This window comes from Carassius gibelio, chromosome B6 (genome assembly GCF_023724105.1).
Source record: "Carassius gibelio isolate Cgi1373 ecotype wild population from Czech Republic chromosome B6, carGib1.2-hapl.c, whole genome shotgun sequence".
Classification (NCBI taxonomy): domain Eukaryota; kingdom Metazoa; phylum Chordata; class Actinopteri; order Cypriniformes; family Cyprinidae; genus Carassius; species Carassius gibelio.
Window position 1 is genome coordinate 19,697,696 of NC_068401.1, and position 25,932 is coordinate 19,723,627.

General features: G+C 35.3%; 1 protein-coding gene across 1 annotated transcript in view; it reads left to right on the forward strand.

Moving 5' to 3' along the window:
* Nucleotides 1-24,209, forward strand: part of LOC127959805 (mitochondrial 10-formyltetrahydrofolate dehydrogenase-like) — an 83,390-nt gene extending 59,181 nt beyond the window's left edge. Inside the window, exon 5 of the mRNA XM_052559190.1 lies at nt 23,398-24,209. Coding sequence (XP_052415150.1) covers nt 23,398-23,421 — 24 coding nt within the window. The 3' untranslated portion in view covers nt 23,422-24,209. The remainder of the gene's footprint in view (nt 1-23,397) is intronic.
* Nucleotides 24,210-25,932: the final 1,723 nt, after the last annotated feature.

Consider the following 25,932-nt stretch of genomic DNA (forward strand, 5'->3'; position numbering starts at 1 on the left):
TCATAATGTATTTCTTTGGGCATTTTTTTGGTAGTGATGTAAATGTCGCCAAGAAAGATTCCTTGTGTAGTCAAATAACCGCCACTTACAGTTGAGTTATATTTTAAAATCTGAATGATATTTCTTGGCACAGCATCAAAAACACAGCCTGATTTCACAGTCAAAACGTACATATTTAGACGCAAATTAAAACTGTCCAATACGTATGTGCCCTTACATATTTACAGTGTCATTTACGTATTATCTGGACGTAATTACAGGTTCGATACGTATCGAAATGTACGTAAAAACGACCTCAAATACGTACAGATAGAACGTGTTTTCTGACCAGTCAGTTATCCATAGAAATTTGCTCATGAAGCTGCTTTTCAATGTGTATCTGATTAATTTGTTTAATATTTATGTATATTTTCCCTTTTTATATATTTTTTTTGATAAATGTAAGATCCCTATACCCGACCCGAACCTAAACCTACCCATTTTATACAGAATGTTGAAAGAATAAAACATAATAAAACACAATTTTAGTAAAAATATAACATTAAAACTATATTTTGAGCCACTAATGTTAATCCTACACCTACCCCTAAACCTACCCATAACCATTTCTTAACATAACGTTACTGTTATAAACAAACAAATAACAGAAAAAAAACGTAACGTTAATCATTTATGTTTTTGCGAAAATATCAAAAGTGGTACCAAAAGTAGTTCAAATTATAAAGAGTTCCAGTCGCAGTCCTCTATGGAGGTAATAGTTTTTATAGGGTACAGAGCAGAATTTAATTTATTAATCCATGAAATTATGTATCTGTCTTCTCTCCGTAAAGGCGAGTAGTAGTAAATATACTGTAGCTTCTGTCAAGATGATTTATGACTTTGACCTTTGACCTTTTGACAGGTTGAACTTCCGGTGACCTTATGATGGATGGGCGGGACAAATGAGTTCAAGGGTTAATCTATGACCTTTCCCACGCATCGATCATTTGGTTTTGATAGAAAGTTTTACCCTATTGACCTAATTAGTTCTAAATCATGGTTTTGACGGCTAGTTTAAACGTATATGAATCATGTGGTTTTGACAGAAGCTGTTTGAACTTTGTGTCAGTTAGGTTGTTTGAACTCTGTGCCAGCTAGCTTGTTTGAACTCTGTGTCAGTTAGCTTGTTTGAAGTTTGTGTCAGTTAGCTTGTTTGAAGTTTGTGTCAGTTAGCTTGTTTGAAGTTTGTGTCAGTTAGCTTGTTTGAAGTTTGTGCCAGTTAGCTTGTTTGAACTCTATGCCAGTTAGCTTGTTTGAACTTTATCACAGTTATACGGTTATGTGTGTGTGTGTGTGTGTGTGTGGTTATATGGCTTCTCCCCCTCCCACTACATTCATGAGCAGTGTATAAATGGGATCGGTGTGTTCCACATTTTATATATATGTGCGTGCGTGCGTGCGTGCGTGCGTGCGTGCGCGTGGGAAGTCGTGGCCTAATGGTTAGAGGGTTGGACTCCCAATCGAAGGGTTGTGGGTTCTAGTCTCGGGCCGGACGGGCGCCGCAGCATAAATGGCTGCCCACTGCTCCGGGTGTGTGCTCACAGTGTGTGTGTGTGTTCACTGCTCTGTGTGTGTGCATTTCGGATGGGTTAAATGCAGTGCACAAATTCTGAGTATGGGTCACCATACTTGGCTGAATGTCACTTGACTTTCACTTATATAAACATTCTATATTTTATATAATCTAAAAAAAAACAATTAAAGGTTGAAAAACACATTTTAGTTATTTCACATTTATATATAAAACATTCTATAATTTATATAATCTAAAACACATTTTAGTTATTTCACATTTATATATAAAACATTCTATAATTTATATAATATACATAATCTAAAAAACAATTTAACTAAGGTTGAAAAAACATTCTGTTCTTTTAAAAAAGGTTATAAATTAAACTAATTAAACCGACTGTTTCAGATAAAACAAGATCCAATTTTTCTTTCTTTTTTTTTTTTTTTTTAGAGAGCAGAAAGGAGGTATTTTCACATACCTTTGATCCAGCGTCTGTGTTTGTACGCCACAGTGCACACTCGTCGGAATTTACTACAAAATCATAATATCTTCAAATACAGTCTATGAAGCCTTTAAAACCATATTACATTTCATTCCTGTAATTTTCTTCAAGTTTTTGCTGTCTTATTTTATCTGCCGGTAGAGATATAAAAAAAAAAACTATTCATTGATGTTATGCTATTTTTACAGTCTATGGCGTCTTTAGACCATATTTCATATCATCCCCGTAATTTTCATCATGTTTTGCAGATTATGCAGTCATCTGCTGATAGAGACATTTTAACACTATATTCATAAAGTATGTGTTATCTGCGTCTAATGTCCCAATCACCGCCAGACTGTTTTGTATGAAAAAAACTTTTATTTTGAAAATATGATGACATCCTGTGACACGTGCTTAGCTTTCCCTGCTACAATGCTATGTATAGGATTTCAGAAAAAAAAACAAACAAAAAAAACAATTCTGCTCCGTTAAATCGACGTTTTGCCATTGCGTTATCCGTTTTTCATCTATGAACACCACATCGCGGGGGTGTATGCGCTCCCGGTTAGGAATGCACGGGTCTACCGGTCTTAGTGAAACGGCTTCCTCCCGTGGAATTCATACGCAAGGCATATTAATGATTATTGTATCAGCCCTAAACCCTTCCAACGCAGTAAACGGAAGTATAACTGATCTTTTTCAAAAAGCTGTTTAATTATTTATTTTAACCGTACACCTACAGTACCACCACACAATAAAATGCTGCATGGACGTACATTTTTAATTAAATTTAGTTTTTAAGCGATCTATTTTAAACAATAAATAAAATATAAAATTATATATGACCGCATGTTACTAAACCGGAACATACATTTTAAATGTGTTTATCAAACTTATAAAAAACATCGCAGTAACAGACATGTTACTAAACCAAAGCAAATAATTTATCATTCATTTTTTAATCATGTATTCAACCAATACTTATACAACATATACAAACACATTTTAAACATATTTTAAACAAAAACTAATCATAAACGCACCCTTCTCAAAATTACAGACATGTACAATCATGCTGATCACATATTATGGATATTCAGACTTTTAGCCATTAATACGTTTTAGGATAATGAAAAACACCAACGTCTGAGGGCTGTCAAAATATCTCCAGTCCCCCAAAACCCACTCAGACTCCAGGGGTTAAAGAATATGAAAATAAATAATTATATAATGACATCATCATCCTAAAGCAATTCATTAAACAAAAAAAGTATTCAACATTTAAGTTAATCAGACTTATAAAACACACCATACTCTTCTTTTTTTTTTAAAAAGATAACTTATTTTAAATGTGATAGCATAGTATATACAATAAACATTTCTGATGATACATATAAAAAATTATCCCTTACATTTTTAGACCGGTGAGAGATGTCCAAACATGAATGAAATATCCCCAAAATAAAATAATACGACTTAAAAACTAAAATAAAAATGATTAAATTATAAACAGAATCTCACAGGTCCTCGTAGTTAAATGTATGTGAGACCTGAGGGGCTGCTTCACACACACCCCGCGCAGGCGAGGGTGGAGTTCCAGTCCGCATGATCTAAGTCAATGGTGTACATTATTTCAAAGCTAACATTAATGTAATGTTTTTTAATAATCAGTACCCCCACTACATCTGATGTCCGCTGTTTCTTAATGCAACAAAATTATGATGTATATATTACCTACAATATTTTATATAATATTATATAATAAATAATTATTTATATCATATTATATCATATCATATATATGATTATATTATATTAGATGCGTTATGCATTAATCACTTTAGATTCTTTAAAGTTCTTATTTTTAGCACCATCTTCAAAGTTTTCATACCATCTCTCTCTCTCTCTCTCTCCCTCTCTCTCACACACACACACACACACACACACTCTCTTTCTCTCTCCCTTTCCCTCTCCCTCTCTCTCTCTCTCTCTCTCTCTCTCACACACACACACACACACACACACACACACAATGAAACATGAAGCCAAAGTCTTTCTGTATGTTTTTTAAAAATAAAACTTAAAATATTGATTTTGCTTTAAATGTATGCTCGTTTGTTTGTCACAGTATAGACTGTGAAGTTTAGATGAAGTTGTTTTATCTTTTAGAAGAAAGACCCTCGATCGTATTCAACCATTAAAGATGGTTCAGGAAAACCCACGCATCCTAGAGATGTAATTTATGTGCGTTGCTACGGTCGTAAACCTTTCACATATCTATGGTACTTTCAGACACAGAGCAGGCAAGACATTTGCAGGCCCTCTGTTTAGCCGTCCCAAAATACCTCCATTTAAAAGCAAAAATATTAAAATGACCGCCTGTACATCTAACAGGCTGTAGTTCTATTTTATATATTTTGTATTAAAAGTACTATCCATATTATATTCCTTATTTAAAACCATAATATTTAACCCGACAGTATCCCCCCAACGTGTGTTTTCCATCAGTTGTTTGCCCTTCAGCCTTATTACGTAGTGCTTTTCATTCAGCCTACTGTAAGATCCCTTTACAATAGTGTAATGAAAGTTAACTTTTCTTAAAGTTTATAGTTGTATTTTACTACATCCCCATCCTTCTATCCTGTAGATTGTATGCGTACTGTAAAATAACAAATATACATCTTGCTTAAAGTCAGTCAAATAATTACACCTACAATTTGAAACGTGTTTAAACACATTGTGTGTCACTAAAGCAAGGCACACCGTCTATCGTCTTATTTTTTTTAAATAACTCGATGACCGGCATCGTCTCTTCATATAATTTATGCACCCGAGTGCTTTTCTCTCCAGAGAGGAAAACCCTTTCTCTTTGGATATGTTTGGCAGAAACATAATTTCTACATCAGAATTTTTTTTAAATGTACGACTGAACTTTTCTCATTCGACAGAAATACTATTTTCAAATTATTTACCCGGCCTATAAAACTCGGTGTAAATGTTCTTACCTAGTCAAAGCGTATGTTTTCTGTTCTATTTTGTAGGCATCGTGTAATGTTAAATGGTTTACTAAAAAAAAAAAAAACTAATCAGCGGCAGCTGTGATTTTCAAAATGAAGGAAATGTACGAGCTAAGGATGTTTCAACTATTATCATCATTTCATTTTGTCCCAGATAAAGCGGTAACTAATTTTCTATGCGAGTGAAACAATATACAGTTCTCATACTATTTGTGTAAATAGCTGTGCTAAAACATTTATGACTATTTTAGCGCAGGCCAGCAGATCATGTCAAGAGTGTTTCACATCTAAGAATCCCAATGTTTTGTAAATGACATTTTTCTTACACTCGAGATTTAGCCGTATCAAGATTTTGGACGGCCTTGCGTGTATTCGAGCGACCAAATCACTAAGAAAGAGAGTATAGCAAGAAAACTAACGTTTACAACGCCTATAGAATTCAGAATACAATTGTTAAAGTATTTTTTTTTTTGTTAAATGTTGATTTGTAAATTATATTTTTATTACTCCGTTAGATTTAGTCATCGTATTTGGATAGCCGATGACACAATTCACATTTTTATTTTTAAGACTCCTGTAAGTTCATGCTAACTCTTGCGTGGGAAAGAGAGCGGGGTGAGCGCATTCTATTCATTTAAGAAAAATGATTAAACATTTGACCGAACTTTTTTTATTATTTTGACAAAACACGACACGACGACATTAAACAATGTTATCAGTTCCTACGGCCATCTTCTTCGATTCAAATAAAGCAACATCTCTAGTGTACCTGTGTATGTGCTAAACATCTTTGCTTCTCCACTTCTCCAGATTTCTTAGATGGGCTACCGTTGTAATACAAACACATTTGAGAACTACGACGTTCTCACTTTTGTAACGGTTATAGAAAAATGCAGTATATACTTTTGCATTTCATAATTCAGTGATTTTAGCAGTAATGATCACATAAGACAAAAATTGTCATCGTGTGACTCGTAAACATGTATCATTTTATTTATTTATTTTTTACCAGAGATAGTCGACCGATCTGTTGACACGTTGTTTTGCAGTTTTCTCTTACTGCGGTCAAACATACACTGCCTGTTCATAGGAATTTTACAGTGTAACAATATCGCCCCTACATCTAGAGCTCTTGTTCATATAGCCGATGACCACGTTCACATTGTTTCAACATTTCCGCTTGACATTAAAGAGTAGGCCTATGCGTACTCCCCTTTGGTCGTAAGCATTATCATCTGCCGTGTGCTGAGATTTTTCTGCTTTGTCCACTTTTGACGGATTTGCTAGAGGGACTATGTCATCTCGTTGTAACGTGATTACGTTTAAGATCCATAAGATTGCACTACATTCACCTGAAAAGGTTATAGATATAGTCTTTTATACATGAAATGTGTATCAGAATAACAATTACCTAATAGTGAAATCCACTCTTCTAAACTATTGTGAAAACTTTTAATGTTGTAATCTTTCATTGTTTTTTTTTTAGATAAAGACTATTCTCAGAGTTTGGTCAAAAAAGACAAAAACATGAACAAAATAGAGTACAAGATGATTAAATGATTGTCAAGAGAGTGTTCAAACTGAGATTGTGATGCACTTTAGAGCTTTTTCTGGTCTACCTGTGTCACAAAGACAATGGCCACTACATCGACTTTTATAATGAGTCTTACCATCTTCTGTTATGACTGTTACACTTAATACAAACCCATCTACTACACTAAAGTTAGACATTAAAAGTCATTTTTCATTGAATGCATCTCTAAACAGTACTTCAATAAATAAACCGCTGTTGATAAGTCCTTCATTTAAGTGAGAGGCGGGATGATTTTGACCGTTTTAGTCATTCATTGTGCTTAAGGTCTGATCCGGGAAACTGCACTACAACTGTAACTGCGCTTTGGCACGTCTAAATAACCCGTTCTTCTTTAAGAAAACACGAGTCGAGCAGTTTCTGACATCTATTAATTCACTTCATTTTTTCACAACCGCAAATGTTTGTTTAGCATAGATATTAGTTTTAGTCAGTTACATAGGTGCCATGCATGAAGTTTATAGTTATTTTAAATAATTATGATAGAGTTACAGGTTTAGGTTAGTGGGGTGCCTGTAAGCGGTGAAAACTTCGAGAATCAGAGACGACGGTGTTACTGAAACAGCCCATAGCGTTATCTTTTAACAAACTATTGTATTCCATGTTACTAAGACAAAATCTGTAACAGCGTTCATTAATATGTTGAAATGAAAATAAACATACAAAACTTTATAATGACCGTGAGTTCAATATAGCCTAACACCGCATAGACAAATGGTTGTTCTAACGCTTTCGCCCTAAAATTGCAAGATTTTCTTGACTTCGCTAGATCTCATCACGCCGCAGCGAACTGTAAACCACACACTTTCTCATCGCATTGCGCTAAGAAACTGCACATGGTTAAAGCTATTACACCATAAACTGTCTAAAGTTATTAATGTACAAGCACAGTAAACTATTTCTACAAAAAATATCATCGCACTACTGTTTTTTGCGTATAATACATTGTTCAACAATACTTTTGCACATTCATTCGACTGTATTTATTACCGCCGTTCTCACGTTCCTGCTGTTCATAATGTACATACAATCCCTGCATTGCATTCATATTTATATTCTGTATATACTCTGATCAATATTGTATATAGCAACTCCCCTGTATATCATAGCTTTACTTACTCTGCACTTTTATATAAAACACTATATTCTTGCTCTTCTGGTTAGATGCTAACTGCATTTCATTAGCTCTGTACTTGTACTCTGCATAATGACAATAAAGTTGAATCTAAACAAGTACAATCTTCCAGGACTTTGCTCATTCTTTGTTTCAATTTGTTTAAACGACTTTCACATTCTTATCTTATTTTCACCAACTAAGTGTAATTCCTAGGCCTCGCTGATTGTTTTCTAGTTTTGCCGTCAACCTCTTTGTTCATACGCAGCGATATCTCTGTGAATTTGCTCGATTTCATAAAATATTTTATTTTTTATGTTATATCATTATACTATCCTAGTTTATATCAGATACAAGTTTGTTTCTTCATATTTCTCTTACATCTACCCCCCACCCCCCACCCCCCCCCGTTAGAGTATCTATGACTGTATACTCATTGTAATGTGCTAAATCATTAAAATCCAAAAAACTCTGAGAAAGAATATTCAGTGAAGGGATTCAAACTTTTATGTCAACAAAACAGTGTTGAATTTACAATGAAGTAATGAAGAAAGTGATCAAATTGTTATTACAAGTAGATTACAAGTTATCTAGCCAGAAAAGAAAATCTCGGCAGGCCCTCAAGTTTTGTTCTACTATGAAATTGACGACGGTTTCAATAATTTCATGTATCGCGAAACCATAATGTTTAGCGACTAACATCACACACAAATCCGTTATGCACGTACACAGACAGAGAGTCTCGTTAATGTACATCTCGTCGCTACATTCAGCCGTCACATACAGAATTTTTCTGGACGTTACACAAATTGGCGCCTTGCTGGTCGTATATAAGCTCGTCAAATCGGGCCACGGATTATTTTTCAGGCTTCTTACAACATCCATTTCTTTCTTGAGATTTGTTACGCGCTTGGAATCCGCCGTACAATCATGATTCGGATCAGATGCATCGTCTATGATTTTATGCATCAGATCAATCATGATTGTACGGCGGATTCCAAGCGAAAATTCTGTATGTGACGGCTGAATGTAGCGACAAGATGTACATTAACGAGACTCTCTGTCTGTGTACGTGCATAACGGATTTGTGTGTGATGTTAGTCGCTAAACATTATGGTTTCGCGATACATGAAATTATTGAAACCGTGATGTCATCCCTATTGTTTGTAATAACAATTTGATCACTTTCTTCATTACTTCATTGTAAATTCAACACTGTTTTGTTGACATAAAAGTTTGAATCCCTTCACTGAATATTCTTTCTCAGAGTTTTTTGGATTTTAATGATTTAGCACATTACAATGAGTATACAGTCATAGATACTCTAACGGGGGGGGGGGGGGGTAGATGTAAGAGAAATATGAAGAAACAAACTTGTATCTGATATAAACTAGTATAGTATAATGATATAATGTAAAAGATAAAATATTTTATGAAATGAGCAAATTCACAGAGATATCGCTGCGTATGAACAAAGAGGTTGACGGCAAAACTAGAAAACAATCCGCGAGGCCTAGGAATTACACTTAGTTGGTGAAAATAAGATAAGAATGTGAAAGTCGTTTAAACAAATTGAAACAGAAAGAATGAGCAAAGTCCTGGAAGATTGTACTTGTTTAGATTCAACTTTTTTGTCATTATGCAGAGTACAAGTACAGAGCTAATGAAATGCAGTTAGCATCTAACCAGAAGTGCAAGAATATAGTGTTTTATATAAAAGTGCAGAGTAAGTAAAGCTATGATATACAGTGTAGTTGCTATATATAATATTGATCAGAGTATATACAGAATATAAATATGAATGCAATGCAGGGATTGTATGTACATTATGAACAGCAGGAACGTGAGAATGGCGGTAATAAATACAGTCAAATGAGTGTGAGTAAAAAAGTATTAGTATTGTATTGAAAAAGTATTGTTGAACGATGTATTATACGCAAAAAACAGTAGTGCGATGATATTTTTTGTAGAAATAGTTTACTGTGCTTGTACATTAACAACTTTAGACAGTTTATGGTGTAATAGCTTTAACCATGTGCAGTTTCTTAGCGCAATGCGATGAGAAAGTGTGTGGTTTACAGTTCGCTGCGGCGTGATGAGATCTAGCGAAGTCAAGAAAATCTTGCAATTTTAGGGCGAAAGCGTTAGAACAACCATTTGTCTATGCGGTGTTAGGCTATATTGAACTCACGGTCATTATAAAGTTTTGTATATTTATTTTCATTTCAACATATTAATGAACGCTGTTACAGATTTTGTCTTAGTAACATGGAATACAATAGTTTGTTAAAAGATAACGCTATGGGCTGTTTGAGTAACACCGTCGTCTCTGATTCTCGAAGTTTTCACCGCTTACAGGCACCCCACTAACCTAAACCTGTAACTCTATCATAATTATTTAAAATAACTATAAACTTCATGCATGGCACCTATGTAACTGACTAAAACTAATATCTATGCTAAACAAACATTTGCGGTTGTGAAAAAATGAAGTGAATTAATAGATGTCAGAAACTGCTCGACTCGTGTTTTCTTAAAGAAGAACGGGTTATTTAGACGTGCCAAAGCGCAGTTACAGTTGTAGTGCAGTTTCCCGGATCAGACCTTAAGCACAATGAATGACTAAAACGGTCAAAATCATCCTGCCTCTCACTTAAATGAAGGACTTATCAACAGTGGTTTATTTATTGAAGTACTGTTTAAAGTTAGACATTAAAAGTCATTTTTCATTGAATGCATCTCTAGTGTAGTAGATGGGTTTGTATTAAGTGTAACAGTCATAACAGAAGATGGTAAGACTCATTATAAAAGTCGATGTAGTGGCCATTGTCTTTGTGACACAGGTAGACCAGAAAAAGCTCTAAAGTGCATCACAATCTCAGTTTAAACACTCTCTTGACAATCATTTAATCATCTTGTACTCTATTTTGTTCATGTTTTTGTCTTTTTTGACCAAACTCTGAGAATAGTCTTTATCTAAAAAAAAAACAATGAAAGATTACAACATTAAAAGTTTTCACAATAGTTTAGAAGAGTGGATTTCACTATTAGGTAATTGTTATTCTGATACACATTTCATGTATAAAAGACTATATCTATAACCTTTTCAGGTGAATGTAGTGCAATCTTATGGATCTTAAACGTAATCACGTTACAACGAGATGACATAGTCCCTCTAGCAAATCCGTCAAAAGTGGACAAAGCAGAAAAATCTCAGCACACGGCAGATGATAATGCTTACGACCAAAGGGGAGTACGCATAGGCCTACTCTTTAATGTCAAGCGGAAATGTTGAAACAATGTGAACGTGGTCATCGGCTATATGAACAAGAGCTCTAGATGTAGGGGCGATATTGTTACGCTGTAAAATTCCTATGAACAGGCAGTGTATGTTTGACCGCAGTCAGAGAAAACTGCAAAACAACGTGTCAACAGATCGGTCGACTATCTCGGGTAAAAAATAAATAAATAAAATGATACATGTTTACGAGTCACACGTTGACAATTTTTGTCTTATGTGATCATTACTGCTAAAATCACTGAATTATGAAATGCAAAAGTGTGTACGGCATTTTTCTATAACCGTTACAAAAGTGAGAACGTCGTAGTTCTCAAATGTGTTTGTATTACAACGGTAGCCCATCTAAGAAATCTGGAGAAGTGGAGAAGCAAAGATGTTTAGGACATACACAGGTACACTAGAGATGTTGCTTTATTTGAATCGAAGAAGATGGCCGTAGGAACTGATAACATTGTTTAATGTCGTCGTGTCGTGTTTTGTCAAAATAATAAAAAAGTTCGGTCAAATGTTTAATCATTTTTCTTAAATGAATAGAATGCGCTCACCCCGCTCTCTTTCCCACGCGAGAGTTAGCATGAACTTACAGGAGTCTTAAAAATAAAAATGTGAATTGTGTCATCGGCTATCCAAACCCGATGACTAAATCTAACGGAGTAATAAAAATATAATTTACAAATCAACAAATACTTTAACAATTGTATTCTGAATTCTATAGGCGTTGTAAACGTTAGTTTTCTTGCTATACTCTCTTTCTTAGTGATTTGGTCGCTCGAATACACGCAAGGCCGTCCAAAATCTTGATACGGCTAGATCTCGAGTGTAAGAAAAATGTCATTTACAAAACATTGGGATTCTTAGATGTGAAACACTCTTGACATGATCTGCTGGCCTGCGCTAAAATAGTCATAAATGTTTTAGCACAGCTATTTACACAAATAGTATGAGAACTGTATATTGTTTCACTCGCATAGAAAATTAGTTACCGCTTTATCTGGGACAAAATGAAATGATGATAATAGTTGAAACATCCTTAGCTCGTACATTTCCTTCATTTTAAAAATCACAGCTGCCGCTGATTAGTTTTTTTTTTTTTTTAGTAAACCATTTAACATTACACGATGCCTACAAAATAGAACAGAAAACATACGCTTTGACTAGGTAAGAACATTTACACCGAGTTTTATAGGCCGGGTAAATAATTTGAAAATAGTATTTCTGTCGAATGAGTAAAGTTCAGTCGTACATTTAAAAAAAATTCTGATGTAGAAATTATGTTTCTGCCAAACATATCCAAAGAGAAAGGGTTTTCCTCTCTGGAGAGAAAAGCACTCGGTGCATAAATTATATGAAGAGACGATGCCGGTCATCGAGTTATTTAAAAAAAATAAGACGATAGACGGTGTGCCTTGCTTTAGTGACACACAATGTGTTTAAACACGTTTCAAATTGTAGGTGTAATTATTTGACTGACTTTAAGCAAGATGTATATTTGTTATTTTACAGTACGCATACAATCTAAAGGATAGAAGGATGGGGATATAGTAAAATACAACTATAAACTTTAAGAAAAGTTAACTTTCATTACACTATTGTAAAGGGATCTTACAGTAGGCTGAATGAAAAGCACTACGTAATAAGGCTGAAGGGCAAACAACTGATGGAAAACACACGTTGGGGGGATACTGTCGGGTTAAATATTATGGTTTTAAATAAGGAATATAATATGGATAGTACTTTTAATACAAAATATATAAAATAGAACTACAGCCTGTTAGATGTACAGGCGGTCATTTTAATATTTTTGCTTTTAAATGGAGGTATATTGGGACGGCTAAACAGAGGGCCTGCAAATGTCTTGCCTGCTCTGTGTCTGAAAGTACCATAGATATGTGAAAGGTTTACGACCGTAGCAACGCACATAAATTACATCTCTAGGATGCGTGGGTTTTCCTGAACCATCTTTAATGGTTGAATACGATCGAGGGTCTTTCTTCTAAAAGATAAAACAACTTCATCTAAACTTCACAGTCTATACTGTGACAAACAAACGAGCATACATTTAAAGCAAAATCAATATTTTAAGTTTTATTTTTAAAAAACATACAGAAAGACTTTGGCTTCATGTTTCATTGTGTGTGTGTGTGTGTGTGTGTGTGTGTGTGTGTGTGTGTGTGTGTGTGTGTGAGAGAGAGAGAGAGAGAGAGAGAGAGAGAGAGAGGGAGAGGGAAAGGGAGAGAGAAAGAGAGAGTGTGTGTGTGTGTGTGAGAGGGAGAGAGAGAGAGAGAGAGAGAGAGAGATGGTATGAAAACTTTGAAAATGGTGCTAAAAATAAGAACTTTAAAGAATCTAAAGTGATTAATGCATAACGCATCTAATATAATATAATCATATATATGATATGATATAATATGATATAAATAATTATTTATTATATAATATTATATATAAAATATTTTAGGTAATATATACATCATAATTTTGTTGCATTAAGAAACAGCGGACATCAGATGTAGTGGGGGTACTGATTATTAAAAAAACATTACATTAATGTTAGCTTTGAAATAATGTACACCATTGACTTAGATCATGCGGACTGGAACTCCACCCTCGCCTGCACGGGGTGTGTGTGAAGCAGCCCCTCAGGTCTCGCATACATTTCACTACGAGGACCTGTGAGATTCTGTTTATGATTTAATCATTTTTATTTTATTTTTTAAGTCGTATTATTTTATTTTGGGGATATTTCATTCATGTTTGGACATCTCTCACCGGTCTAAAAATGTAAGGGATAATTTTTTTATATGTATCATCAGAAATGTTTATTGTATATACTATGCTATCACATTTAAAATAAGTTATCTTTTTAAAAAATATAAGAGTATGGTGTGTTTTATAAGTTTGTTTAACTTAAATGTTGAATACTTTTTTTGTTTAATGAATTGCTTTAGGATGATGATGTCATTATATAATTATTTATTTTCATATTCTTTAACCCCTGGAGTCTGAGTGGGTTTTGGGGGACTGGAGATATTTTGGCAGCCCTCAGACGTTGGTGTTTTTCATTATCCTAAAACGTATTAATGGCTAAAAGTCTGAATATCCATAATATGTGATCAGCATGATTGTACATGTCTGTAATTTTGAGAAGGCTGCGTTTATGATTAGTTTTTGTTTAAAATATGTTTAAAATGTGTTTGTATATGTTGTATAAGTATTTGTTGAATACATGATTAAAAAATGAATGATAAATGATTTGCTTTGGTTTAGTAACATGTCTGTTACTGCGATGTGATTTATAAGTTTGATAAACACATTTAAAATGTATGTTCCGGTTTAGTAACATGCCGTCATATATAATTTTATATTTTATTTATTGTTTAAAATAGATCGCTTAAAAACTAAATTTAATTAAAAATGTACGTCCATGCAGCATTTTATTGTGTGGTGGTACTGTAGGTGTACGGTTAAAATAAATAATTAAACAGCTTTTTGAAAAAGATCAGTTATACTTCCGTTTACTGCGTTGGAAGGGTTTAGGGCTGATACAATAATCATTAATATGCCTTGCGTATGAATTCCACGGGAGGAAGCCGTTTCACTAAGACCGGTAGACCCGTGCATTCCTAACCGGGAGCGCATACACCCCCGCGATGTCGTGTTCATAGATGACAAACGGATAACGCGATGGCAAAACGTCGATTTAACGGAGCAGAATTGTTTTTTTTGTTTGTTTTTTTTAAAATCCTATACATAGCATTGTAGCAGGGAAAGCTAAGCACGCGTCACAGGATGTCGTCATATTTTCAAAATAAAAGTATTTTTTCATACAAAACAGTCTGGCGGTGATTGGGACATTAGACACGTTGATATTAAGTCAGATAACACATACTTTATGAATATAGTGTTAAAATATCTCTATCAGCAGATGACTGCATAATCTGCATAACATGAAGAAAATTACGGGGATGATATGAAATATGGTTTAAAGACGCAATAGACTGTAAAAATAGCATAACATCAATGAATAGTTTTTTTTATATATATATCTCTACCGTCAGATAAAATAAGACAGCAAAAACTTGAAGAAAATTACAGGAATGAAATGTAATATGGTTTTAAAGGCTTCATAGACTGTAAAAAAATTAGACCATATTCTTTGTTCTGTTCAATTATATATTCCCCCACCCCGATCCTGGTAAAATGTATATTTTTAGTGATGAACAAAACTATTGTAAATGTTTTGTTTTATATTGTTTGTGAATGTATAATGTGAATTAATGACTGAGAGGGAGAGAGAGGGGTACAAGAGATGCTAGCCGTGCACCAACCTTAATTCATAGGTGAACCGTCAGAAAACTGTCAAAAACATGGTATTCCCGCTTGAGATACGATGGTTTTAATTAAACAATGGCTTTGAAGATATTATGATTTTGTAGTAAATTCCGACGAGTGTGCACTGTGGCGTGCTAACACAGACGCTGGATCAAAGGTGTGTGAAAATACCTCCTTTCTGCTCTCTAAAAAAAAAAAAAAAAAAGAAAGAAAAATTGGATCTTGTTTTATCTGAAACAGTCGGTTTCAGTATATTTTTTATACAGTTTAATTTATAACCTTTTTTAAAAGAACAGAATGTTTTTTCAACCTTAGTTAAATTGTTTTTTAGATTATGTATATTATATAAATTATAGAATGTTTTATATATAAATGTGAAATAACTAAAATGTGTTTTAGATTATATATAAATGTGAAATAACTAAAATGTGTTTTTCAACCTTTAATTGTTTTTTTTAGATTATATAAAATATAGAATGTTTATATATATATATATATATATATATATATATATATATATATATATATATATATATATATATATATATATATATAAAATGTGGAACACACCGATCCCATTTATACACTGCTCATGAATGTAGTGGGAGGGGGAGAAGCCATATAACCACACACACACACACACACACACACACACATAACCGTATAACTGTGATAAAGTTCAAACAAGCTAACTGGCATAGAGTTCAAACAAGCTAACTGGCACAAACTTCAAACAAGCTAACTGACACAAACTTCAAACAAGCTAACTGACACGGAGTTCAAACAAGCTAGCTGGCACAGAGTTCAAACAATCTAACTGACACAAAGTTCAAACAGCTTCTGTCAAAACCACATGATCGATGCGTGGGGAGTCTTTCATATACGTTTAAACTAGCCGTCAAAACCATGATTTAGAACTAATTAGGTCAATAGGGTAAAACTTTCTGTCAAAACCACATGATCGATGCGTGGGAAAGGTCATAGGTTAACCCTTGAACTCATTTGTCCCGCCCATCCATCATAAGGACACTGGAAGTTCAACCTGTCAAAAGGTCAAAGGTCAAAGTCATAAATCATCTTGACAGAAGCTACAGTATATTTACTACTAAGGCGCACTGTCGCAGTACTCAGATGTCGCAATCTGTGACGAATTGGATGAGGACCAACGAGCGTTCGATATCAGTGCCGTAAAGCATGTCGTAACGTGGCGCACTGGTGCTATTTTCAAATTCTAATCATAACGAGCGCGAGTTTTGACTGTGACGGACGCTGTCGCTGAGAATGAAGATGAAGATCGATTGATAAATGGCTGAATTTGCATATGTTCCTTGCAAACATCTGGATTCTAAAGATATGCAGTACAGCAAACAAATAAAATGCATGTGATTTGTAATTGTATGCTTTTGTGTATCTATGGTTTGCAGCATGCACAGAAATGTTATTTCCTATTAAGCAGACGAGTAAACTGCTTTCAATAAATTGAATTAAAACATGTATTGATATGACAATTAAATACAACAGATTTAAATCATTAAAGCCACGATTTTAATATTAATACATGGGAATTCATATACATTCACACTTTACGTTAGATTATTTACGTTTTTTAAATGCTAACACGTAAGTATTTGTACGTTTTACTGCTATAAATACGTCTAAATTGTATGTTTCTATGTGCATGAAAACGTAAGTAAATGTACGTGTGGTAGAACCACATTTAACGTAAAAATACACACATATTCCCATGAGATCACGTTGCATCAGGCGGTAAACAGTGGAGCGCTTGAAGGACAGATAAGAGGCACGATTCACGAACATTCTTCAAGCTCTCCATTAATTCGTGCGTGTAGTAATTTAATGTGTATACATTTTGAAAGCATTGAATCGCTATAGAAATCGTGATTCATTCGATTCTTAGCATTTTGAATCGATTGCTGTTCAAGATCGGCGATTCACGATTCAAAAATCATGTTTCAAGATCGATGCATATGAATCGACAGGGTTTGTAATCGATGCATCGAGAAAACGAGTGAATCGTTACACCCCTAATTTTATTACATTTTGGCAAAGTTATTAATCGATTCATTTTAAGGACTCTTATTTATATCAAATACGAATATTATAAAACTGCTTCATTGTAGGCTCATTTGGAGCATAGCCTACCTCAAGTAAATCATTAGGCCTACTACAATCACTAACCATGACACAATCTATAAATTAAATTGTTTCCTTATTTTCTCTACTATGGGGTCAAAATTGAGATTACAATGCCTTTTTTTTTATTTTTATCAATGATAACCCCCAAGTATGTTGTTGTATTTTTAACAGGAATACCACTTTTGGAACTGCACATTTTTAATATGTCTGGTCATGATTTGTGTAACAAGGAGAAAAAGAAAAGGGCTAAGGGGACATCCTTGTCGTATTCCACGACCTACCTCAAATCTAGGAGTTGTGCCATGAGCAAGTTTAACTGAGCTGTTACAACCTCTATATAGAGTTTGAATAGCCTTTAAAAATTGTTCTCCAAAAACAAAACATTTGATCGTTTTTAACATAAATTGATGACTAACTGTGTCACATGCTTTATAAAAATCGACAAATAGGACAAAACTATAATCTACTATGTTTTCATTATAATCAATTATGTCCAAAATCAAATGTTTATTATTACCTATATTTCGGCCTGGCATAAAACCTGATTGTTCTTCATCAATTATATCATCTAACCCTGATTTTAATCTTTTAGCAAAAATTAGTGCAAATATTTTAGCCTCATTATTCAATAAACTAATTGGTCTCCAATTTTCAATACTTAATTTATCTTTGTTTGGTTTTGGTATCAATTTAATAAGTCCTTGTCGCATAGTTGGTGGGAGTTCCCCTTTCTTAATGGCTTCTATATACACTTTAACTAAAAAAGGAGCTAACAATTGGTCAAAAACCTTGTAAAATTCAATTATCTTAAAACTCACATCATTCCCTGGCAATTTATTTTCTTTTAGAGAGGCAATACATTTTTGCACTTCTGATAAACAAATCTCTCTGTCACAAACCAATTTAAAGCCATCGTCAATGACATCAATATAATTTTGTTTACTTTTTAGGAAGAGATCCATATTTTTTGCATTTTCGACATCAGTAGAGTACAATCTGTTATAGAAATCAGCAACGTATTTTGATATCTGGATCTTATCATCACAGACAACATCATTGATTTTCAATTTAATTAAGGATGATACTTCAAAGTTTCTTTTTTCTAGATTAAAGAAATATTTAGTGCATTTTTCCCCTTTTTCAAGCCATTTCCTCCTAGATCTGACAAAAGCCCCTTTAGCTTTGTCTTCATACATCTTGTCCAATTTAAGCTGTAAAGAAGTTAGTTCTGTAAATTCACATCCAGTTAAATTAACTTTCTCTGATAACTTTATTATTCTAATGATAACTCTGGATTCTTCCTCTCTCTTGTCTTTGGCTATTTTCTTCCATAGATTTATAGCTAACTTACGAACTTCAAATTTCATCAGCTCCCACCAGCTTGGCTTGGTGATCTGTGAGAACAGTAGATTCTATATGAACTGAAACCATCTTGTCATCGATCTCCGAAGAAATCAACCAGAAATCTGTACGGGACTTCTGTGACCTATCTTTATTACTCCAAGTATATATGCTTTTGTTGGGATTTTTGTGTCTCCAGTATCAACAAGACTCATCCTTTGACATACATTCTCCAAGTCATCTGAAGAACTATTTCTTGGAGGCCATCTATCCAGATTTCCATCCATAACGGTATTAAAATCACCTCCCCATATAATCTTGGCAGTAGGAAAAGTTGTAATCAGCTGGTTAATTATAATTTCTATTGTTGTAAATAATAGCTTGTTGTCTTTTTACAGTAATGAATTGGGAATTATCTACAACAACAACCAGTATTACCCATCTCCCATTTGAATCTGCTAAATGTTTAATGATGTGCCCTTTAAAGTTTCCCTGTAAAATAAGCGACCCCTGCTGATCGGTTACTCCCAAATGAAAACCATATTTTTTTCCCCCATTGACTCTCCCAAAAAGAAATATCCGATTTAGTAGCATGAGTCTTCCTGTATAAAATAAAAATCAGCACCTTTGTTTTGAAAAAATAAAAATAAACATTTCCTTTTCAATTGGTCTCTAGCACCTCTGGCATTTACAGATAAAACAGATACAGACATAAAAACTCAGAACAAATAACGTTAACTGAACGAACTTCTTTGCAAAAACTGCAGAGATAACTGCTCTAATGTAATCATTAGCTGCCTCAATGCCCATTATTACACAAGGGGGGTTACCTTAAGAAATGGTTGCACTTCAACAGAGCATACAAGATCTTTCCTTTTCAAGTGTCTAATTTCATTTCCATTCACAAATGCTCTGATCCCCACGAAATAAGCCTTCTCTCCTCTCTTTCTTGCCGCCTCTACAGTTGGCCAGAGCCGGCCGCGTCTTCAGCGGTCAGGTCTTCTTTGAACTGAAGCATCTTGCTGCTCAGGAACTCACTCTTCTTAGATGCCCTCCAGATTAAGTTTCTCGCTGTTCTCGATAAAAACTGGATGATCACTGGTCTTGGTTGCTGATTGGAATTGCCAATCAGCAAGAATTTCTGTCGTCGGCTGTATCGATCACTCTCATTTATTTTAGTTTCCATTTCACAGACTTTTCTCTGGAGTGCATGAAGCTTTTAAGGTGCTATTCTGTTTTTTTAGATCTGCCACTTCTTTATGACAAAGTCCAAAGACTATTTCAGACCATCTATCTGGACTGTATTGTAGTGTACCGCCTTGTCTGTCTGATCCGCTCGTTCGTTTATCTTGTCGATGACGGCAGAAATGATGGTATCCTGAAGTTCCAGAAGCGATGGTTGTTCTTCGTTGCCTCTTGCCTTTTTCATTTGAGGTTTTGTAGGCGTGTTAGGAGATGAGACACACTCCTCAAAAGCACTGGCCTGGCATGCATAAGAGTGTATTTCTCGGACAGTTCGTTTTTCTTTGTTGCCACCACTTCCATTGGGCTGTTATGCTAGCTGCAGAGTTAGCAATGACTAGCTTGTATAATAAGACGCCATTTTTCTGAAAACCGGCAGAAAAAAAAGAAAATCAATAACACTGCAGTCGAGCAACCAGAAAAAAAAAAAAAAAACTTTTAGCAGCAAAATTAAATTCTAAAGGTTAATTTGAGCAGCAATCTTCAACAGTCGTTTCAGGTCTATTCAAATCGCGTCTGGTCTCGCTACCATCTGGAATCGGCCTCCCTAAATATTTAACCTGACAAACATGGAGCGATTTTTAGCAAGTCACAGAGTTTAGGCTACTATAATGAAGTCAACACATTAGTGAAATCTGACATGAACGTTAACTTACATGAAATAGTCGACATTCTTTTATCCACGTTTGTTTGTTTTTTAAAAAGTTTCGCTAATACAAGACTAATTTATGAATGTACAACACGAAACAAGCATCCTTTGTCAAAAATAATCCGTCATTGCACAAAGGCTATGTGACTATATTTGCTATGCTTGCATTTTTAAGCAATCTACATGCAGCCTATGTAACGTTATGGATATTACATTTATCATACCTTGTTGTTCCTCTGCAGGAAAGAAGGATTATCCAGCGGTTGCTATTTATTTCAGCACAACTGTATTGCAGGCAAGCGATCAGACTACCAATAGCGTTATTAAAAACAATTACCACAGTTTTAAAAGCATATTTTGAAATGGTAGAGTAAAAACATGGCAAATAGGGCTTTATAATGTGGCGCGTTTTTGCTACCACTTTTTATAAGAGTAAAAATATTATAATAATATAAAAATATGAATTTAAGGTCCAAAATAAAATTAAACTTGTATTTTTTAAAGTTTATTTACCTTTTTTTATTTATTGTTTAGAACTGTATTAATGCCTGTTGACTTTAAATTGTGTTAACAGGCCTAAGGAACAACAGAAAATCAGGCATATATCATACAAAAAAAAAAATGGGCAAAACCAAAATCCCAAACATAAAAAAGGCCAAACATCTTTGAATAAAAATGGCCAAATACAAGAAAATTGGTTCATCCTCTGTGAATTGGGACTTCTTTTTTTATTCTAATACTTTTAATTACATTATTCTAATTAAAATCTGAGTGACTAGCAGGAAAAGAAAGGGGGAAATAGGGCAGCCCTAATATTCCTGAATAGGAAATTTTGTTGTTGTCCCAGAAAAAAAAGGTTTAACAAAACGATTTCCTCTGACATCAAAATTGTTTCACTGCATTGATAATTGATAGAATTCAAATCAAAGAAACATAATACAGTAAAAAAATAAAATAAAAATAGATTATGGCTAACAGTATTGAAGTCTTTTTGAAAGTCTAAGAATGTAGGATCCAAAGCCAAATCATAATCAGTCAAACCAAGAGCTAACCTTACACATGGAATATGTGGCAACCATTCACAAACCCTGACTGGCACTCATCAATCAAACCATTAAGGCCAGATTTAGGTAATTTTACCAGGACAGATGACAAAATTTTATAGTTTTTATTTAACTGTGTGATTGGCTTGCAAGTTATCCATCAAAAGAATCTAGTGTATTGACCTGGCTGTGTTTGTCTGGGCAGTAATTCAGACATGCCAATCTAACAAGGATTGGTTAATGGAACGTTTGATTCTGTGTTATTTTAGTCAAATATTCATAATATGTTATAATGTATCACATTTCTAGTCTTACTTGATCTTAGTGCTGCGTTCGACACCATAGATCATGACATACTCATAGATTGATTACAAAACTATACAGGTATTCAAGGGCAGGCTCTAAGATGGTTTAGATCCTACCTGTCCGATGGCTACCATTTTGTTTACTTAAATGGGGTGTCATCTCATTTATCATCAGCAAAATATGGAGTGCCACAAGGATCCGTCCTAGGTCCCCTTCTATTTTCAATATACATGTTGCCCCTTGGTAATATTATTAGAAAATACGGAATTAGCTTCCACTGTTATGCTGATGATACTCAGCTATATATCTCAACGAGACCAGATGAAACTTCCCAATTATCTAAGCTAACAGAGTGTGTTAAAAATGTAAAAGATTGGATGACAAATAATTTTCTCCAATTAAATTCGGATAAGACAGAGATATTAATTATTGGACCAAAAAACACTACACAGAATCTTGTAGATTACAATCTGCAACTAGACGGATACTTCCTCTACTGTCAGAAATCTGGGTGTTATATTAGACAGCAATTTGTCTTTTGAAAATCATATTTCCAATGTTACAAAAACTGCATTCTTCCATCTTAGAAATATTGCCAAGCTACGAAACATGTGATCTGTTTCTGATGCAGAAAAGCTAGTTCATGCATTCATGACCTCTAAACTGGATTATTGTAAAGCACTTCTAGGTGGTTGTCCTGCTTCGTCAATAAACAAGCTACATGTAGTCCAAAATGCAGCAGCTAGAGTCCTTACGAGGTCAAGAAAATATGATCATATTACCCCAATTTTACAGTCTCTGCACTGGCTACCTATTAAGTTCCATATCAGTTACAAATTATCATTACTTACCTATAAGGCCCTACATGGTTTAGCTCCTGCGTACCTAACTAGCCTTCTACCACACTACAACCCATCACGCACCCTAAGGTCACAAAACGTTGGACTTTTGGTAGTTCCTAGGATAGCAAAGTCCATTAAAGGAGGTAGAGCTTTCTCACATTTGGCTCCCAAACTCTGGAATAGCCTTCCTGATAATGTTCGGGGTTCAGACACACTCTCTCTGTTTAAATCTAGATTAAAAACACACCTCTTTCGCCAAGCATACGAATAATGTATCTTTTAAATTGTGAGTGTAGTTGCATCTAATCAAATGTGCATTTTTATTCATTAGCTTGGGTTAAACTAATTTTACTTTTTTGGATCAGCAGCTATGCTAATGATGTCTCTATTTTGTTTCTATGTTTTCCCACGGGATTTAACTAGGATTTACACAAGCTCCAGTCTTGATCCAGAACACCTGAGAAGAGATGATGCTGACCCTCAGAGGACCCCAGATGATGCTAACCTTGAATCAACAAACAGAACTAACAATTATTGCTACATGTGTGACTGCATCATATAATAACTATTAATTAATAATATTGATAGTTCATTGTCTAGCTGACTACGTCTTGTATTATTATTATTATTTTTTTTTTTTTCTAAAATCCTGTCAAACGTGCACAAACTACTAGCTGCTACTAAATATTGTAGAAACATAATTTTCTGTAAAGTTGCTTTGTAACGATTTGTATTGTAAAAAGCGCTATTCAAATTCAAGTTCAAGTCTGCTTTATTGTCAATTTCCACATGTACAGTACATACATACAGAGAATCGAAATTGCGTGACTCTCAGACCCCGGTGCATACAGATAACATTAACATTAAAGCCTAAAAAAATTACTAGATCAAATATAAAATGTAGATACAACTATACAATAAGGGAATGATAAAAAAAGACATGTAATAAAATCAAAAATAAAGTTAAAAATAAAGTTAAATAAAGCAGCGTAAGGTAAATGACAGATATAGTGCAAATCAATGTAGTGAACAACAGTGCAGTTAAAAGATTTTTTAGTGCAAAAAAAAATCACTTATTAAAATTATCTTAAGTCTGATTAAAGTGACAAGTGACAAGTGGCCAAGAGCAGTTATTTAACTGACTGATGAGGTTGTGGAATGACATCAGTTCCATGCCGAATGAGGTAGTGAGTGGTGAGTGGGCAGACCAATGCTGCACAAGTGACTAGTGCATGCCATCATATAATTAGTTGGGGGGTGGGGGGGGGTTGGTTCATAGTTCAGTGGTGCCTGGGGAAGAAGAGGGGAGGGCGGGCAGGTTTGGGAGGGAGTTCAGCTTCCTGACAGCCTGGTGGATGAAGCTGTCCTTCAGTCTGCTGGTCCTGGCCTGGAGACTCCGCAGTCTCCTCCCTGATGGTAGCAGGCTGAAAAAGCTGTGTGATGGGTGAGTGGGATCACCTGTGATGCAGAGGGCTTTGCGGGTGAGACATGTTCCATAAATGTCCTGGAGGGAGGGGAGAGAGACACCAATGATCTTCTCAGCTGCTCTCACTATATGTTGCAGAGTCTTTCGGCAGGACGCGTTGCAGGCGCCATACCACACAGTGATGCAGCTCAACAGAATGCTCTCGATGGTGCCTCTGTAGAAGGTGTACATGATGGGGGGTGGGGCTCTGGCTCTTTTCAGTTTGCGGAGGAAGTAGAGACGCTGTTGTGATTTCTTGGCCAGTGCTGCGGTGTTTTCAGTCCAGGAGAGGTCCTCTGTGATGTGCACACCCAGGAACTTGGTGCTGCTCACTCTCTCCACAGTCGCACCGTTGATGGTCAGAGGAACGTGCTGAGTGTGTGCTCTCCTGGAGTCTACAACAATCTCCTTCGTCTTCTCCACGTTCAGAGAGAGATTGTTGTCGCTGCACCACCCAGCCAGGCGGCTCACCTCACTCCTGTAGTTTGTCTCATCTTTGTTGCTAATGAGACCCACCACAGTCGTGTCATCTGCAAACTTAATAAAGAGGTTGGAGCTGTGTGACGGTGTGCAGTCATGGGTCAGATTGTAGATTGTGTTGAATGCTGAACTGAAGTCAATGAACAGCATTCTGACATATGAGTCATTTTTGTCCAGATGGGTGAGTGCTGAGTGGACGGCAGTGGATATGGCATCATCGGTCGACCGGTTGGACCGATATGCAAACTGGAAGGGGTCCAGGGAGGGGGGGAGGGCAGACTTGATGTGGTGCATGACTAGCCATTCAAAGCATTTCATGAGGATGGGGGTAAGTGCAACAGGACGGTAGTCATTGAAGCAGGATGGAGATGGCTTCTTTGGGACTGGGATGATGGTGGTAGTTTTAAAGCATGTGGGAACAACAGCCTGACTCAGTGAGATGTTAAAAATGTCTGTGAAGACATCAGTGAGTTCTGCTGCACAGTCTTTCAGTACACACCCAGGGATGTTGTCTATACAAATAAACTTGAATTGAATTGAATGTGATTTCCTAAAAGTTAGTTTAAAAAATTGCATTCAGTATTTCTGAATATAAAATTGAGACATTAACAGTTAGCATGGAGGATGTGTATCTTTTGCCCCCGTAGTGTGGATGGTTTGAATGCCCAAACAATCTCCTAGAATCTACTCACGTGAAGGATGCATGCACAACTAATAACTAATATCATCACGCTATAAAGGGTTGGTCTGGGCTGGGTGCTCCCCTCTCCCTATAACTGTTCTGTCTTGCGGAGGAGCTCATATGGCGCTTTTCCACTGCATGGTACGGTACGGTTCGGTACATCACGGCACGCTTTGGCGCTTTTCCACTGCATGGTACGGTACGGCTCGGTTCGGTATGGCTCAGTTAGAGCATCACAGTCCCGCCCACAGCCCGAGAGAGCTTTGTTGCCAGAAGTAAATTTCCCATTCATTTCTCCCATTGACTTTCGGAAAAATCCGTATCTAAAGAG